General features: G+C 54.8%; 1 protein-coding gene across 2 annotated transcripts in view; it reads left to right on the plus strand.

Moving 5' to 3' along the window:
- Window positions 1-6,142, plus strand: part of LOC142311979 (uncharacterized) — a 90,294-nt gene extending 84,152 nt beyond the window's left edge. Inside the window, exon 10 of one of the 2 annotated variants that reach the window (XM_075350854.1) lies at window positions 2,104-6,142. In XM_075350854.1, coding sequence (XP_075206969.1) covers window positions 2,104-2,117 — 14 coding nt within the window. In that variant the 3' untranslated portion in view covers window positions 2,118-6,142. The remainder of the gene's footprint in view (window positions 1-2,103) is intronic. The other variant, XM_075350852.1, reaches the window with a different exon arrangement.
- The last annotated feature ends 13,789 nt before the right edge of the window (window positions 6,143-19,931 follow it).

The raw sequence follows: 19,931 nt of genomic DNA on the forward strand, positions 1-19,931 counted from the left end.
ATACACGTCCCCCTTCACATTGGCAACAAGGAAATAAGAGCTTTGGTGGATTCAGGAGCCTCACGCTCCGTACTCCCCAGGAACCTAGTGCCTGAAGGATCCATCTCATCTGAAGCTACTGTAGCATCCGGATTTGATGGACAAGCCCAGATAATCCCAATAACACATCCACTGAAGGTGAAACTGGGACCACACATGTTCGTGTCTAAATTCTTAGTGTCCCCCCTGGGTGGAGATGCCCTAGTGGGAGCAGATCTACTATCAAGACTGCAAGCTCAGATTGTCTACAGTGAAGATGGATCTGCTATCCTGCAAATTCCAGAAGATATCCCAGAAGAAGTCCTGTGCACCCTCCAGATGACAGAAGATCAACCAGAATGTGATGTTACACGTGAAGTAAACACGGACCCAATACTAATACAAGTTCTTGCAAAACTCTGGTCCACATCAAAAACTGACCTCGGCACACTTCCCGTGCCCCCCGTTACAGTTTCAGTCAAGCCTGGAATTACACCACCGCAGCTGAGACTTCAGTGCACGCTGTTGCTACCCCCAAACATCTCATTTGCTCGAGTTACCAGTCTAAACCTTGCTGATCTGCTGATCTTCACAAGTTTAGAAGGGGGGACAGAAGAGAGGACAGAAGAGAGTGACAAACGTACCAATGCACCATTTGATCATGATTGTCAGGAACTCATTGAACATGAGGCAAAGCCCCTGCACAATATTCAGGCAACACCGCTTACAAATCCAGACTTTAAACTTTTTGTGGATGGTAGCAGATACGCTGATGAAGCAGGCAAGTTCCACACCGGATTTGCAGTAGTGACTCTATATGCAGTCTTAGCCAAACAACCGCTACCTCCACGCATATCTGCTCAAGAAGCAGAACTTCTCGCCCTCATCTGGGCAATTGAGTTTCTGGAAGAACGAACAGCGAACATCTACACGGACTCAGCCTATGCAGACGGCATTGTACACGATTTTGGCACTATCTTGCAGACTAGACGATTCCTCACAGCAACAGGAAATCCCATCAGGCATGGAGTCTCAGTGAAGAAACTAATGGAAGTAGCCTTGATACCAAAGCAGCTAGCAATCATAAAGGTTGCTGCCCACACCAAGGCTCAAACACCCGAGGCAAGGGGAAATCGCTTGGCCGATCAAACAGCAAAACAAGCAGCCTTACTCCCTTTGAAGGAGACGGAAACAGTGTAAACGACGGAGGAAGAAATGCAGAACCTCTTTGAGACACAAGAAAACGCCTCTGAGGAAGAAAAGGCCGGATGGCGGGCCAAGGGGGCAGAAAAGGTGGAGGGGATTTGGCGCCTAAACAGACTTTCCGTCCTGCCACGCAGTTGGTTCCCTGCCATTTTCCAAGTACACCACTACCCCACACACGGTAGCACAAACTCAATCATGAACCAGATGCAACCATATTGGGTAGCCCCCGGCTTCAGACAATACGCCTCCCAGAGAATAAAAGCTTGTCACATCTGTCAACAACACAATCCAGGCCAGCTAACTAAAACCCCGCAAAGACACATGCCAAAGATGTTTGCCCCATTTCAAAGAGTACAAATAGACTATATACAGTTGCCAAAATATGGCATCTACGAGTTTGTACTTGTCTATGTAGACCTCTTCTCAGGATGGCCAGAGGCCTATCCTGTAAGCTCAGCCACGGCCCGAATTACAGCAAAAAAATTGGCCTGTGAGCTGGTGCCTCGGTTTGGACTCCCTGAAGTCATAGAGTCAGACCGAGATACTCATTTCACTGGACAAGTTTTCCAGAACACCTGTGCTCTGTTAGGCATTCAGTCAGCCTTACACACGCCTTACCACCCATAGTCATCAGGAAAAGTGGAAAGGTTAAATGGAACTTTAAAGCTCAAACTAGCCAAGGCAGTGGAGGAGACTGGTAGACCATGGACAGAATGTCTCCCCATAGCTCTTTACTCTATAAGGACTACCCCGCAGGGAAAGCACAGGCTCTCACCCTTTGAAATACTCTTTGGTAGTGCACCCAGATTAGGATGCTACTTCCCGCAGGAGTTACACCTGCAATGTGATAGCCTAACGTCTTATGTTGTTTCTCTGCAGAAGAGACTAACTGAAACCCACCAAAGGGTCTACTCTTCTCTACCTGATCCTGATGCCATTCCAGGAACCCACTCTCTAAAGCCTGGTGACCGGGTCTACCTAAAGAAGCACGTGAGAAAGACCCTTGAGTCACAATTCAAAGGGCCTTTGACTGTCCAGCTGACCACTCCAACCTCCATCAAACTTGAGGGGAGATCGACATGGGTCCATGCCAGCCACTGCAAGAAGGCCTAATACTGCTAAGTATTTCTATGTGTACTCCCATTTTGGGGCCTTCTACACCACGGCAGAATTCATTTGAGACCCATCATGAAGTGTTAGCTGAAAAACTTGAGATCACAGACTGCTGGATATGTACACACGCACCTGTGACAGCTTCTTCCATGCCATACTTAGCCATACCAGTCCCAATAAACGAAGTGTTTCAATGGGGAGGCTGTTACAACAGACTATCAGTCAATGACACCAAGTATCAAAAACTGTGGAACACTAGTGTGCCCATACCAATAGTAGGGTGGGTAGATTTCCCCTGGTGGCAAGGCAATCTTACTACTGGCCTTCCCGGAACCCAGCAATATTTAGCCTTTGAAGGAAGCAGCTGGGTACCCCGTAATTACACAAAAACACCTACTATGGGCAAGATTCCAACAGAAGGAATCAAAATAAGTTTTGGGCGAACCTCTGACAGTACAAATGCATTTAAACCCTTGCTGTTAGAGAGACATCTGCATGACCATGGGTGGGTATACAATTCATTGTTTCCAGAAGGCACAAATGATACTTGTTACTCCCAACCCGGAAATTTATGGTGCAATGATTCTGACCCATATGTGCCTAGCCGAGAAACCTGTGGTGAACCGTCCGCAGGGTATTGTAGTCCCCTAGGCCAACTTCCCGGATGGTGTATGCTCAGAAACATATCGGCCTTTATAGATATAGTACATAGACTCCTATTACAACATTCTGCCATCTGGGATCTCCCACCGCAGACCTACTGGGTTTGTGGTTAAAATGCCTACAAATGGCTACCAGTAGGAGTAAATGGCACCTGCACCTTGGCCCGTTTGACTCCTGCCACCTTCATTATCAATACCACTGATATACCGGCAGGGAAAATGCCTCTCCACCAACTGGTAAAGAGAGTGGCAGACAACAAAGACAGGCCTAGTGGCCGACCCCATGTGATTCAAATGAGTCATGTCAACAAATTTTTCAGCTCTCTTTATCTATCCCATGATAATGCAGATGTATGATAAGTTGGTGGCAGCACTGACTATCTTGATGATCAAATTTCTGAGGTTCTCCAAGCAGTAAATAGTACCATTGCCATACAGAGACAATTAATCATTGTAACCAACCAACATACTTTGGTACTGGATTACCTCACTGCAGCCCAAGGGGGGATGTGCCAAGTGGTAGGCCCCAGCTGTTGTCACTACATAGATCCAAAAGGAACCTTAAAAGCCCAAGCCAGTTTAACTGAGATACAAAAGCTGAGGAAAAAACATGATGAGGAGGTACTCAGAAGCTCAAATGCTTGGTGGAGCAATACCTTTTCAATGTTCAACCCTGCAAACTGGTTTAAGGGAATAGGAGGATGGTTCATGGGGATACTGCAATCAGTGTTCCAAGTGTTACTCTGTTTACTCGTTGCTTATGTAGTGTTCAAGTTGCTAATGGCTTTGTTTCCCGCTGCTTGAAGCAATGTAGATACAATGATTATTCAGCACCCGTATGAAATCACTAATATGCCTTTTTTTTCTCTTCTCTACTCTTTCCTCTAGAAATCACCTTGGCGTATCATGATGAGACTCCTATCGAGAGGTATACAGGCAGTCCTGGGTGACGGACGACACTCCCTGAGCAACCCGCGGTTCAGAAAGTATCTGGAGGCTAGCCTGCTCTCTCTATAGTCCACAGCTTCTCGATGGCCCCCTGTCCATCAATCACGCCAATAGGGGGGATTGTGAGGAAAGAGTTAACTTTTTTCACTGACTTATAAAATAATAGAAATTCATTCTCCCTTGCAAGACCAAACCAGACTTATTTACGTAATAAACTATGAGACCAACCTAAAGGACGCAGAATGTTTTGACTTAGAAACGACTGAAAAACATCTTATGGGAAAAAGAACATTATAGACTATTATGGGAGTATAAGTCATTATGTTAATTTCTCTTGCTGGGAATATGCAATCCACGCCTTAATGAATGTAGATTAATGAATATGTATGTTGCATAGTTACGCCCTAATCAACTTTGTATAACCTTGTAATGTAAACAAAATAATACACTTTTCTATTCGGAGCCACACATCTCCAGTCTTAAGCTGGGTTTACACACTGCAACATCTCAAACGACATCGCTGTAACGTCACCGGTTTTGTGACGCAATAGCGATGTCGTTTGCGATGTTGCAGTGTGTGAAACACATCAGCGACCTGGCCCCTGCTGTGAAGTTGCTGATCGCTACAAAATTGTTCAGGACCATTCCTAGGTCCTTTGTTTCCCGCTGTGCAGCATGCATCGCTAGAAAGTTTCAGTGTGTGAAAGACTTTGCAGCGACTTTGTTAGCAACTTCCCTTTCAAAAAGCTGCTTATCAACGTCCCCAACAACCAGCTAGGTCGCTCTGCAGGTCCGGATCGCTGTTGCGTTGGTGGCCAGGTTTGCCTGTTTGACAGCTCACCAGCGACTCAACAGAGACTTAGGGAGGTCGCTGTTACGTCACAAAACCGGTGACGTTACAGCGATGTCCTTTGCGATGTTGCAGTGTGTAAACCCAGCTTAACAGTGCCTACAAGTAGTATTCAACCCCCTGCAGATTTGATAAGATGCAAATAAGTTAGAGCCTGCAAACTTCAAACAAGAGCAGGATTTATTAACAGATGCATAAATCTTACAAACCAACAAGTTATGTTGCTCAGTTAAATTTTAATACATTTTCAACATAACAGTGTGGGTCAATTATTATTTAACCCCTAGGTTTAATATTTTGTGGAATAACCCTTGTTTGCAATTACAGCTAATAATCGTCTTTTATAAGACCTGATCAGGCCGGCACAGGTCTCTGGAGTTATCCTGGCCCACTCCTCCATGCAGATCTTCTCCAAGTTATCTAGGTTCTTTGGGTGTCTCCTGTGGACTTTAATCTTGAGCTCCTTCCACAAGTTTTCAATTGGGTTAAGGGCAGGAGACTGACTAGGCCACTGCAAAACCTTGATTTTTTTCCCTCTTGAAACAGGCCTTGGTTTTCTTGGCTGTGTGCTTTGGGTCGTTGTCTTGTTGGAAGATGAAATGACGACCCATCTTAAGATCCTTGATGGAGGAGCGGAGGTTCTTGGCCAAAATCTCCAGGTAGGCCGTGCTATCCATCTTCCCATGGATGCGGACCAGATGGCCAGGCCCCTTGGCTGAGAAACGGCCCCACAGCATGATGCTGCCACCACCATGCTTGACTGTAGGGATGGAATTCTTGGGGTCGTATGCAGTGCCATCCAGTCTCCAAACGTCACGTGTGTGGTTGGCACCAAAGATCTCGATCTTGGTCTCATCAGACCAGAGAACCTTGAACCAGTCTGTCTCAGAGTCCTCCAAGTGATCAGGAGCAAACTGTAGACGAGCCTTGACATGACGCTTTGAAAGTAAAGGTACCTTACGGGCTCGTCTGGAACGGCAACCATTGTGGTGGAGTACGTTACTTATGGTATTGTGAGGAAAGAGTTAACCTTTTTCACTGACTTAGAAAATAATAGAAATTCATTCTCCCTGGCAAGACCGAACCAGACTTATTTGCGTAATAAACTGTGAGACCAACCTCAAGGACGCAGAAAGTTTTGACTTAGAGACGACTGAAAAACATCTTGTTATTGGAGTATAAGTCATTATATTAATTTCTCTTGCTGGGAATTTGTAATTCACGCCTTTAATGAATATGTATGTTGCATAGTTACGCCCTAATCAACTTTGTATAACTTTGTAATGTAAACAATATCAATACACTTTCTATTCGGAGCCGCACATCTCCAGTCTTATGTGTATAACGGCGTCCGCTTGTTTTCATTGAGACGGAGTAGCAGAGGAAGGGGGGGTCACCGGTACCCTCTCTGCATTCGGACATCGCTGGCAACAGCTGTGACCGTTAGGTCAACCTAACACTGTGCAATTTGTGCGTTCATGTTTAAAATATGATGGTGTTTTTCTACCACTCCCTGGATGGTGATGTGCGCATGGCTGGTGTTCTCCTTCTTCGTGCACGAGTGCCATTGTTGTCTGGCGGCCACGCGTGCGCACTGGTTCTTCCAGTGTGCACGCGCAGTCAGGAGAGTAACGGTGAGCCGTGCGGGTCCTGGATCGCAGCACAGATGCGCCAATGAGTCACCATCACAGTCCACATGATATATGAACTGCGGCAGCAGAGTCAGTTCCCTGCCATTCACTGAAGAAGCCACAGGTGCGAAATGCGCATTGGAGACATGAGGGAGACTGCAATACTAAAATGGGTAATCTGATTATTGACCTTTGTTTGACTATGTGAATGGGCTATAAATAGCTGTGCATTTAGGTAGATGGGACAAGGAGCTAATACAGCAGTTTAATTGTTTGCCTTGCTTTGTTATGCATATTACTGATATGGATGGGCTTCTGATGGTAGTCGCAAGTAATATTTGCTAATGTGGTTTTAGCTGCTTATTGTTCAACAGCTATTATATGGCAGGGAACTGCCTGGAGGCGTCTAATGAGATTATAACTAGCAGCATTAGAACAGCTTGTATGACTAGTGCACTATTGAGTGTAGAACAGCTTTCATTCATTCTGAGGCTTGGAGGCAGCTACATTTATCACTGCATAGTGACTAGTTTACCTGCACAATTATTTGTATATGAGCTGCAGATGTAGGCATATGCATTGAAGCAAAATCTTCTGCAAGTTTTGAGTTGTTTAAAGAGGTATGGTCCAATAAATTAATCTTGAAATTGATATGCTTATTCAGCTCTATTTAAAGCACTGTATTCTATTATTATCATGATTCACTGGATGTAATGAAATTATTATGAATGAATGCACTGCTAAATGATGTGCCAATATTGTCATTTGTTCACACTCAAATTTTTTGAGTTTATACTGTGTAGTCAAGTGAGGTCAACAAAACCCCAATACAGTGGAACCTTGCTTAACGAGAACAATCCGTTCTGGGACTGTGCTTGTTAATCAAGGTACTCGTTCAGCAGAGCAAGGTTTCCCATAGGAAATCATTGCAATGCTGACGATCCGTTCCACAATGTGTTAAATGTCCCATCCTGGTCCCCTATTCTATCATTCCACACATGCACAAACGCACACAAACACACACGCACAAACACACATGCACACGCACATATTATATGCTCACATTACCTTCCGTTCCATCGCCGGTCTCCTGGGACTTGCTGTTCTCTGGTGCGGGCCGTGTATCAGGTGACCATAACAATGAGGGCGGAACTTCCTGTCAGAGCGCTGACGTCAAAGGCGGAGCCGCTTGCCTCTGATTGGCCAGCGCGCTGCCTTTGACAAGTGGTGACAGGAACCAGGAAGTTCCTGCTTCGTTGCTATGGATGCCGATGCCTGGCGCGGAGCGGAGTAGAGCAGAGTGGTGCGGCGCACTACAGGACCCAGGAGGCCGGCGATGAAGCGGAAGGTACAGATATTATATGCTCACCTTACCTTCCGTTCCACTGCCTGCCTCATGGTACTTGTAGTTCGCCGTGATGTACCCGGGAACTACAAGAACCATGAGGCCGGCGGTGGAACAGAAGGTAAGGTGAGCATAATACAGTACTGTATGTGTGTGTGTGCATGCGTGTATGTTTGTGCGTACATGTGTGTTTGTGTGGACAGTGCAAGTGCGGGTCAGAGCGCGGTGGATGGACGGAACCGGAAGTGTGTGAGGTGAGGATTTCGCTCGTACAGCAAAGCTTTCTCGTAAAGCGGGTTACAAATTTACAGAAAGCTTTGCTTGTTAAGCGAAATTCTCGTTAAGAGAGTTGCTCGTTAAGCGAGGTACCACTGTATATAATGGGCCACTAGGTAATTATTTATGTAGTCCATGGTGAGGACCTGTTTTTTCAGGCTATTTTCATCATTGGAGACCCTGCATGTGCTGTTTATAAGGTGTGTTTTAGATCTCTAATAAAATACTTTTGTAAAAAATATTTAATTGCGTAAGGATTCATTTTTCCTGTATGTATGAATCCCGCTAAGAGTCGGCAAAATAATGTTTGAACAAAAACTGGCAATGGTGGTTGATAAAGACAAAAACATGCAGAGAATCTCAGAAAGTTTTCTTAAAATATCTGTACTAAACTCTTACAGGAAAGGTGTAAGAAAAAAAATAAATCAATAACTGCAAAAATGTAAAGTGTTAATGTTTTGTTTAAATATTTGTTTTTAATTGAGCAAAATATAAAAAAAATAATTTCAAAAGTTTGATATTTTCCACTCTTAAACACTAGGGGGAGGAGCTGCTGAAATCCTGGTGAAGAGTTACTGTAGAACTAGCTCACATTACAACTGCAGTAAAGTGGGCAGAATCTGCTCTCCTGTGTGTGATGTCACAGCTCCCTTTCCCAACCTGGGTGTTTCCTAAAGGATAAGGGAAGATGGCGTTTAAAGACACAGTGCGGAGCCATTTTGTTGGTGACTGCAAATTGATCCTAACATGTCTAAATTGTCACCAAGGACAGCTGGCATAGTGCTCTGCTGTATACTGTGTCCCCCCCCCCCCCCCGTATACAGTTCTGGGAGGGTATACTGGCAGCACTGGGGTTGCAGGACAAACAGTTCGGGGAGGGGGGGGGGGGGGTTACCAGCAGCACTGCAGTTGGGAGGACAGGTATTTCTGGGGGTATACAGGCAGCACTGCAGTTGAAGGGGATGGACAGTTCGGGGGGGTATACAGGCAGCACTGGGGTTGGGCAGACAGTTCTGGGGGGTATACAGGCAGCACTGCTGTTGGAGGGACAGAAGGTCTGGGGGGGAATACAGGCAGCACTGCAGTTGGAGAAAGAATCCTGGGGGGTATACAAGAAGCACTGCGGTTGGGGGACAGACAGTTCTGGGGGGGGTATACAGTCACCACTGGGGTAGGGGGCGACAGTTCTTGGGGGTAAACAGGCAGCACTGCAGTTGGGGGGGACAGACAGGCCACTTGGCAGGATGTTGGTGCTTCTGATCCTCTCCATCTGTGGGACGGGAGCTCAGCACACTGCACGCTAGCTTTTCCCACAGAAGAACTTGCCCCGGATGCACTGCTCCGCAGAGAATGCTACATGCAGGTGTGGATTCAACTGACAGGAGCCTGGAAAGAGCCGCAGGATACATCACCGGCCCTGCTGACGGCAAGTAGGCCCCTCTGGCGGTCCAGAGCCATGGCAGTTGCCCGGGTGCTGACGCCGGCCCTGTCTGTCAGCCCAGTGTCAGTGCTCGACTACAAGCGCTGAGCAGTGGCACAGAGCAGGTGACAGGGGGAAAATGCAGCACACAGCATACGCTGTGAACTGCGCAAAGATGGCGGCGGTCTCCTCCCAGAGCTGTGATCTGGACAGCGCAGGGGGAGCGTCCAGGTCACAGCAGGAAGCAGCCTCAGTGCTAGAGAATAGGGTCAGAGCGTGACTACCAGCTCTTATGCACAGGGAGATGCCATATTTGAGGAAATGTCGTTACACACTGCAAATCCAAGATGGCAGCCCCCAGTGTTTGAGTAAAAATAAAAAACTAAACAATTAATTTAATTTTGTATTAAAAATAACTGATTCCATAAATCACTATTAACAAAAAGACTAAATTACTTACGGTAATGGAATTTTCCAGAGCCCACGACAGCACCCACGAGAGAGGGATCCGCCCCCTTCAGGACAGGAAACCTACAGATAAAAAAGGGGCAGTCCCCCTCCCTCATCAGTTGGTTGCAGAGAACCGGGAGAGGAACCGCCACAAATCAGTAACAATACAAGACAAAAGTAGAACCACCAAACCCAAAAGGGTGAAGAAAACAAAAGGGCAGGGGTGTAAAGGGTGCTGTCGTGGGCCCTGGAAAATCCCATTACCGTAAGTAATTTAGTCTTTTCCTTTCGCCACGACAGCACCCACGAGAGACTTAGAGAGACAACACACTCAGGGAGGGAAAAAAAACACACGAAGGGCCAAGCCTCCAACTGAAGATAGCGGAAGAACAAAGGCCAGCCGGCAAAGACCGGAAACCGGACGGAGAGGGCAGGATACAGCTTTACAATACCACCGAAGGAGACACAGGCCACAACCATCCAAGGAGGAGGCAACCGCCCAGGAGAAGGATCAGACACCGAGGAGGCCAGGGGAACCCGCAGCACCACAGACGAGAGGGGAACAGCAGCCCACAGCCATCGGGACAAGGGACGGCACGCCACGCGAGGATCACCGCCGGAACCCTGAAAGACAAAGAACAAAAACAAAGACCAACCCCTCCGCCAAGGGGCCGACCTAGCGACACAGACGAGGACAGAGCCCCCCCCATGAACAGGCAGCGAAACGAAGAACGGAGAAGATAGTCTGCGCGGGAAGAAAAAACACCGAAGACACCCGCTCGGCAGAAGAGCAATCGGACCGGAACACCGCAAGGCAGGAAAGACCAACGGACAGAGCCGGACAAGAGCGAACACGCCCCGCAGAAGCAAGGGCGACCAAGAGAGAGCACCGCAACGGACGAGGAGGAGAAGAGATGTAGAGTCGAAGCAGGAAGCCCAAGGCGCCAGGCCAGGCGGAAGGCCAGGGAGGCGCAAGGCGGCAGCGGCGCAAGGCCAAGGCAGGAAGAACCAACCAGGAGCGCCGTAAGAAGCAAGCCCAGACGACCAGGAGGCCCCAGGGCACAGAGGCCAAGAGGTAAAGAGGTAAAGAGGTACAGAGGCACAGAGGCCCCAAGGCCCAGAGCCCAAGAGGCCCAGACTCCCAGAGGTCCCGAGCCCAAGAGGCAGAGGCCCAGAGACCAAGAGGCCCAGAGACCAAGAGGCACAGAGACCAAGAGGCACAGAGACCAAGAGGCACAGAGACCAAGAGGCACAGAGACCAAGAGGCACAGAGACCAAGAGGCACAGAGACCAAGAGGCACAGCGCCCAAGAGACACAGAGACCAAGAGGCACAGAGACCAAGAGGCACAGAGACCAAAAGGCACCGAGGTCAAGCGGCACAGAGGTAAGCGGCACAGAGACCAAGCGGCACAGAGGCCAAGCGGCACAGAGGCCCCGAAGCCAAGAGGCCCAGAGGCATAGAGGCACGGAGTCACGGAGGACAAGAGGCCCAGAGGCCCCAAAGGCCCGAAGGTCCAGAGTCCAAGAGTGCCAGAGGCCAAGAGGCCCCGAACCAAGAGGCAGAGAGGTGAAGAGGCACAGAGGGCAAGAAGCACAGAGGCACGAAGCGTAGGCCAAGAGGCAAGAGGCAATGCGGCACAAGGGCCAAGAGGCACAGAGGCCAAGAGGAACAGAGGCCAACGGCACAGAGGCCAACCGGCACCGAGGCCCAGAGGAACAGAGGCCCAGAGGAACAGAGGCCCAGAGGAACAGAGGCCCAGAGGAACAGAGGCCAAGAGGAACAGAGGCCAAGAGGAACAGAGGCCAAGAGGAACAGAGGCCAAGAGGAACAGAGGCCAAGAGGAACAGAGGCCAAGAGGAACAGAGGCCAAGAGGCACAGAGGCCAAGAGGCACAGAGGCCAAACGGCACAGAGGCCAAACGGCACAGAGGCCAAACGGCACAGAGGCCAAACGGCACAGAGGCCAAACGGCACAGAGGCCCAGCGGCACAGAGGCCAAAGGGCACAGAGGACAAGAGGCACAGGGGCCAAGAGGCACAGAGGCCCGAGGGCCAAACGACAAAGGCCAAGAGGCACAGAGGCCAAGAGGCACAGAGGCCAAGAGGCACAGAGGCCAAGAGGCCGGAGCCAGGAGGCACAGGGCCAGGAGGCCCAAGCCAGCAGGTACAGAGACCAGGAAGGCCCAGAGGCCAAGAAGGCATAGAGGCCAAGAAGGCATAGAGGCCAAGAAGGCATAGAGGCCAAGAAGGCACAGAGGCCAAGAAGGCACAGAGGCCAAGAAGGCACAGAGGCCAAGAAGGCACAGAGGCCAAGAGGCACAGAGGCCCAGAGGCACAAGGTTGGAGCCAAGAGGCACAAAGGCCAAGAGACCAAGAGGCACAGAGGCCGGGCACAGCAGGCACAGAGGCACGGGGCCGGGAGGCCCAGAAGCCAAGAAAGGCACAGAAGCCAAGACGGCACAGAGACCAAGAAGCCAAGAGGCACAGAGGCCAAGAGACACAGAGGCCCGAGCCAGAAGGCACAGAAGCACGGGCCCCGGAGGCCCAGAGGCCCGGAAGCCACACAGGGGCCCGGAAGCCACACAGGGGCCAGGAAGCCACACAGGGGCCAGGAGGCCACACAGGGGCCAGGAGGCCACACAGGGGCCAGGAGGCCACACAGGGGCCAGGAGGCCACACAGGGGCCAGGAAGCCACACAGGGGCCAGGAAGCCACACAGGGGCCAGGAAGCCACACAGGGGCCAGGAAGCCACACAGAGGCCAGGAAGCCACACAGAGGCCAGGAAGCCACACAGAGGCCAGGAAGCCACACAGAGGCCAGGAAGCCACACAGAGGCCAGGAAGCCACACAGAGGCCAGGAGGCCACACAGAGGCCAGGAGGCCACACAGGGGCCAGGAGGCCACACAGGGGCCAGGAGGCCACACAGGGGCCAGGAGGCCACACAGAGGCCCGGAAGCCACACAGAGGCCCGGAAGCCACACAGAGGCCAGGAAGCCACACAGAGGCCAGGAAGCCACACAGAGGCCAGGAAGCCACACAGAGGCCAGGAAGCCACACAGAGGCCAGGAAGCCACACAGAGGCCAGGAAGCCACACAGAGGCCAGGAAGCCACACAGAGGCCAGGAAGCCACACAGAGGCCAGGAAGCCACACAGAGGCCCGGAAGCCACACAGAGGCCCGGAAGCCACACAGAGGCCCGGAAGCCACACAGAGGCACGGAAGCCACACAGAGGCCCGGAAGTCACACAGAGAGGCAGAAGCCACACAGAGGCCCGGAAGCCACACAGAGGACCGGAAGCCACACAGAGGACCGGAAGCTACACAGAGGCCCGGAAGCCACACAGAGGCCAGGCAGTCACACAGAGGCCAGGCAGTCACACAGAGGCCAGGGAGCCCACAGAGGCCAGGGAGCCACAAAGAGGCCAGGCAGCCACAGAGACCAGGAACCCGAGAGGCCAGAGGCACCGAGGCAGAAGACATGAGGCCAGGGGGCAACCGAGGCGCGGGACCAGGAGCCCAAGGCGCAGCGACAGCACACATAGAGGCCCGAAGGCAGGAGGCACCGAGGCCCGGAGGTACATAGACCCCAGGCCGAGAAGGCACATAGGCCCGAGGCTAGAAGGCACAGAGGCCCGAGGCCAGAAGGCACAGAGGCCCGAGGCCAGAAGACCCAGAGGCCCGAGGCCAGAAGTCACAGAGGTCCGAGGCCAGAAGTCACAGAGGCCCGAGGCCGGAAGGCACAGAGGCCCGAGGCCGGAAGGCACAGAGGCCCGAGGCCGGAAGGCACAGAGGCCCGAGGCCAGAAGGCACAGAGGCCCGAGGCCAGAAGGCACAGAGGTCCGAGGCCAGAAGGTACAGAGGCCCGAGGCCAGAAGGTACAGAGGCCCGAGGTCAGAAGGTATAGCGGCCCCAAGGCCAGGAAGCACAGTGGGCAAAGGCAAGGATGAACAGCGGCCCCAGGCCAGGAGGTCCAAGGGCAGGCAACACAGAGGGCCAAGGCCAAGACGTACAAGGGACCAAGGGCAGGCACCAAACCAGGAAGCACGCGGCCCGGAAACATGAGGCCGACAGACACAGAGCCCCGAGGCCAGGAGACCCGGGCCACTACGACCGAAGGCGCAAAGGCCAGGAGGCTCAGAGACAGGGAGGGCCCGAGGCCCGGAGGACCCGAGAACAGAAGACAGGAGGTCCAGAGGACACAGGGGCCACAGAGACCAGGAGGCTCAGGAGCCACAGAGGCCAGGAAACCCAGTGCCACAGGAGCCCGGAGGCCACAAGGACCAGGAGGGCACATAGGCCCCAGGGGCCAAGAACCTACAAAGGTCAGGAACCCACAGGGGGCCATCACGAGTCCACAGAGCCCACAGGAGCCAGGAGCCTACAGGGGCACAGGGGCCAAGAGTCCACAGAGGCCCGAGGGCCAGGAGTTCATAGAGGTCACGAGGGCCAGGAGGCCATAGAGGGCACGAGGGCCAGGAGGCCATAGAGGGCACGAGGGCCAGGAGGCCACAGAGGCCACGAGGGCCAGGAGGCCATAGAGGCCACGAGGTCCCGGAGTCCACAGAGGCCACGAGGGCCCGGAGTCCACAGAGGCCACGAGGGCCAGGAGTCCACAGAGGCCACGGGGGCCAGGAGTCCACAGAGGCCCGAGGGCCAGGAGTCCACAGAAATACAGGGGCCCGGAGTCTATAGCAGCCTTACAGGGGCCATGAGTCCACAGAGGGCACGAGGGCCAGGAGACACAGAGAGGCCACAAGGGCCAGGAGGCCACAGAGGCCACGAGGGCCAGGAGGCCACAGAGGCTACGAGGGCCAGGACACCACAGAGGCCACGAGGGCCAGGAGTCCACAGAGGCTACCAGAGTCTACAGAAGCCTTACAGGGGCCATGAGTCCACGGAGGCACAGGGTGCTAGGCAAACACAGGCGCTACAGGGGCCCCTGGCCATGCGGCAAAAAACCAGCTCCCAAGCTGTGATCAAGTGCACTTCCGGGTCACGGCAGGCAGAGAGCGCGCGGACACGGCAGGGTCCCCCCCCGCCGACCACAGACCAGGCGCGCGCAGGTGCCGGCGTCACTACCCCGGAGGCAAAGCCGAACCAAGGGGAAGAGGACGAGACGCACCGGAGGACGGAGTCCACGAGGGGAGCTCCACCGACCGTGCTTCTGGACCTAGAGCTCCGCCGTTCCCACGGAGACCGCACGGACTCAACCGGACCCAGGTACTGTAGGTTCCTCTCCATTCAGGACAGGAAACCAACTGATGAGGGAGGGGGACTGCCCCTTTTTTATCTGTAGGTTTCCTGTCCTGAAGGGGGCGGATCCCTCTCTCGTGGGTGCTGTCGTGGCGAAAGGAAAATTTGTGTACACACTGCACGTGTACACACTGCATTTTTTTTATGTGGTTTTTGGGTGCAGTTGTCACAAATCTTCAGGTCTATCCTTATACCAGCAAAGTCAATGAGAATCCTGTAGTGTTGTGCTCACATTACTTATTTTTCCAGTGCAGAAAATAATCTACAGCATGTCCGCTTTTTCGCTGTATGCAGGCTCCGTACACACCGTGCGCACAGACACACGCGGCTGCGCTCCGTACACCCCGCACGCACGCGGCTGCGCTCCGTACACCCCGCACGCACGCGGCTGCGCTCCGTACACCCCGCACGCACGCGGCTGCGCTCCGTACACCCCGCACGCACGCGGCTGCGCTCCGTACACCCCGCACGCACGCGGCTGCGCTCCGTACACCCCGCACGCACGCGGCTGCGCTCCGTACACCCCGCACGCACGCGGCTGCGCTCCGTACACCCCGCACGCACGCGGCTGAGCTCCGTACACCCCGCACGCACGCGGCTGAGCTCCGTACACCCCGCACGCACGCGGCTGAGCTCCGTACACCTCGCACACGGCTGCGCTCCGTACACCTCGCACACGGCTGCGCTCCGTACACCTCGCACACGGCTGCGCTCCGTACACCTCGCACACGGCTGCGCTCCGTACACCTCGCACACGGCTGCGCTCCGTACACCTCGCACACGGCTGCGCTCCGTACACCTCGCACACACACCGCTGCGCTCCGTACACCTCGCACACACACCGCTGCGCTCCGTACACCTCGCACACACACCGCTGCGCTCCGTACACCTCGCACACACACCGCTGCGCTCCGTACACCTCGCACACACACCGCTGCGCTCCGTACACCACACACACACACACACACACACACGGCTGCGCTCCGTACACCTCGCACACACACGGCTGCGCTCCGTACACCTCGCACACACACGGCTGCGCTCCGTACACCTCGCACACACACGGCTGCGCTCCGTACACCTCGCACACACACGGCTGCGCTCCGTACACCCCGCACACACACGGCTGCGCTCCGTACACCCCGCACACACACGGCTGCGCTCCGTACACCCCGCACACACACGGCTGCGCTCCGTACACCCCGCACACACACGGCTGCGCTCCGTACACCCCGCACACACACGGCTGAGCTCCGTACACCCCGCACACACACGGCTGAGCTCCGTACACCCCGCACACACACGGCTGAGCTCCGTACACCTCGCACACACACGGCTGAGCTCCGTACACCTCGCACACACACGGCTGAGCTCCGTACACCTCGCACACACACGGCTGAGCTCCGTACACCTCGCACACACACGGCTGAGCTCCGTACACCTCGCACACACACGGCTGAGCTCCGTACACCTCGCACACACACGGCTGAGCTCCGTACACCTCGCACACACACGGCTGAGCTCCGTACACCTCGCACACACACGGCTGAGCTCCGTACACCTCGCACACACACGGCTGAGCTCCGTACACCTCGCACACACACGGCTGAGCTCCGTACACCTCGCACACACACGGCTGAGCTCCGTACACCTCGCACACACACGGCTGAGCTCCGTACACCTCGCACACACACGGCTGCGCTCCGTACACCTCGCACACACACGGCTGCGCTCCGTACACCTCGCACACACACGGCTGCGCTCCGTACACCTCGCACACACACGGCTGCGCTCCGTACACCTCGCACACACACGGCTGCGCTCCGTACACCTCGCACACACACGGCTGCGCTCCGTACACCTCGCACACACACCGCTGCGCTCCGTACACCTCGCACACACACCGCTGCGCTCCGTACACCTCGCACACACACCGCTGCGCTCCGTACACCTCGCACACACACCGCTGCGCTCCGTACACCTCGCACACACACCGCTGCGCTCCGTACACCTCGCACACACACCGCTGCGCTCCGTACACCTCGCACACACACCGCTGCGCTCCGTACACCTCGCACACACACCGCTGCGCTCCGTACACCTCGCACACACACCGCTGCGCTCCGTACACCTCGCACACACACCGCTGCGCTCCGTACACCTCGCACACACACCGCTGCGCTCCGTACACCTCGCACACACACCGCTGCGCTCCGTACACCTCGCACACACACCGCTGCGCTCCGTACACCTCGCACACACACCGCTGCGCTCCGTACACCTCGCACACACACCGCTGCGCTCCGTACACCTCGCACACACACCGCTGCGCTCCGTACACCTCACACACACGGCTGCGCTCCGTACACCTCACACACACGGCTGCGCTCCGTACACCTCGCACACACGCGGCTGCGCTCCGTACACCTCACACACACGCGGCTGCGCTCCGTACACCTCACACACACACACGGCTGCGCTCCGTACACCTCACACACACACGGCTGTGCTCCGTACACCTCACACACACACGGCTGAGCTCCGTACACCTCGCACACACACGGCTGAGCTCCGTACACCTCGCACACACACGGCTGAGCTCCGTACACCTCGCACACACACGGCTGAGCTCCGTACACCTCGCACACACACGGCTGCGCTCCGTACACCTCGCACACACACGGCTGCGCTCCGTACACCTCGCACACACACGGCTGCGCTCCGTACACCTCGCACACACACCGCTGCGCTCCGTACACCTCGCACACACACCGCTGCGCTCCGTACACCTCGCACACACACCGCTGCGCTCCGTACACCTCGCACACACACCGCTGCGCTCCGTACACCTCGCACACACACCGCTGCGCTCCGTACACCTCGCACACACACCGCTGCGCTCCGTACACCTCGCACACACACCGCTGCGCTCCGTACACCTCGCACACACACCGCTGCGCTCCGTACACCTCGCACACACACCGCTGCGCTCCGTACACCTCGCACACACACCGCTGCGCTCCGTACACCTCACACACACACCGCTGCGCTCCGTACACCTCGCACACACACCGCTGCGCTCCGTACACCTCGCACACACGGCTGCGCTCCGTACACCTCACACACACGGCTGCGCTCCGTACACCTCGCACACACACGGCTGCGCTCCGTACACCTCGCACACACGCGGCTGCGCTCCGTACACCTCGCACACACGCGGCTGCGCTCCGTACACCTCACACACACACGGCTGCGCTCCGTACACCTCACACACACACGGCTGTGCTCCGTACACCTCACACACACACGGCTGCGCTCCGTACACCTCACACACCGCTTTGCCCTATACACATTGCACATCCTGACCTCACACATAACCTTCCCCTCCCCCAGTACTGAGTCCTCCATCCTCCTCCTGCAGAGCCGCACACTACATATATGGCTGCAGGTGAAGGTCCTGCCCCTCTATACCACTCTGTTCCCTCATTACCGGTCAGCGATGTACAAAATGTCTCCAGCTTCTTCTCTCACACGTGGCCGCCTTCTGCAAACTCTAGAATAGCTCCTCCCCCCACCCAAAGACTAATCACATGACTGTGACATCATCACAGGTCCTGTGAGCACAGAACAGCCATATATCTAGGTTAACGTCTAAATTCCAGTGGACAAAGAGGACCTCTGGTGACGTCATGCCCATGTGACCAGAAAGGGCGGGGCCGCAACCAACAGCTCATACCAGGAAGCGACGTTCTTTTGTCCACCTGGGCAACATGGAGTTCTTTATATTGGAGGCGGGTCTAGAGGTAGCATGATTGGAGGGGAGGCAACATCACCACGCCCACCAACCAAGCCACGCCCACTAACCAAGCAGACCGCGCCCATGGTCTTTTTAGCCAAAACCCAGTCACACGGGGATCAGTTATTCTCGAGTTTGCAGAAGGCGGCCACGTGTGAGTGAGAGAAGAAACTGGAGACATATTGTGCAGCGCTGACCGGTAATGAGGGAACAGGGTGTGATAGAGGGGCACAGAGCTAAGCCTGGCGGCAGGAGCTTCACCAGCAGCCATATATGTAGTGTGCGGCTCTGCAGGAGGAGGATGGAGGACTCAGTGCTGGGGGAGGGGAAGATTATGTGTGAGGTCAGGGTGTATAGGGCCGAGCCGTGTGTGACGTGTACGGAGCGGAGCCGTGTATGGTGCTGGGGGAGGGGAAGGTTGTGTGAGGTCAGGATGTGCAGTGTATGTATATATAGAGCGGAGCCGTGTATGGAGTGGAGCTGTATATTGTGCTGGGGGGGGGGGGGGAAGGTTGTGTGAGATCAGGTTTTGCTGCGTGCGTGGGAGGTGGGCGCGGGGAGCTGCGTGCGTGGGAGGTGGGCGCGGGGAGCTGCGTGCGTGGGAGGTGGGCGCGGGGAGCTGCGTGCGTGGGAGGTGGGCGCGGGGAGCTGCGTGCGTGGGAGGTGGGCGCGGGGAGCTGCGTGCGTGGGAGGTGGGCGCGGGGAGCTGCGTGCGTGGGAGGTGGGCGCGGGGAGCTGCGTGCGTGGGAGGTGGGCGCGGGGAGCTGCGTGCGTGGGAGGTGGGCGCGGGGAGCTGCGTGCGTGGGAGGTGGGCGCGGGGAGCTGCGTGCGTGGGAGGTGGGCGCGGGGAGCTGCGTGCGTGGGAGGTGGGTGCTGGGAGGGGAGAACGAATGAAGGGAGGGTGTATGACATGTGGTGTATGAGATGTGCATACGGTAAAAACGCTGAAATAACTCACATG

The sequence above is a fragment of the Anomaloglossus baeobatrachus genome, chromosome 5 (genome assembly GCF_048569485.1).
Source record: "Anomaloglossus baeobatrachus isolate aAnoBae1 chromosome 5, aAnoBae1.hap1, whole genome shotgun sequence".
Classification (NCBI taxonomy): domain Eukaryota; kingdom Metazoa; phylum Chordata; class Amphibia; order Anura; family Aromobatidae; genus Anomaloglossus; species Anomaloglossus baeobatrachus.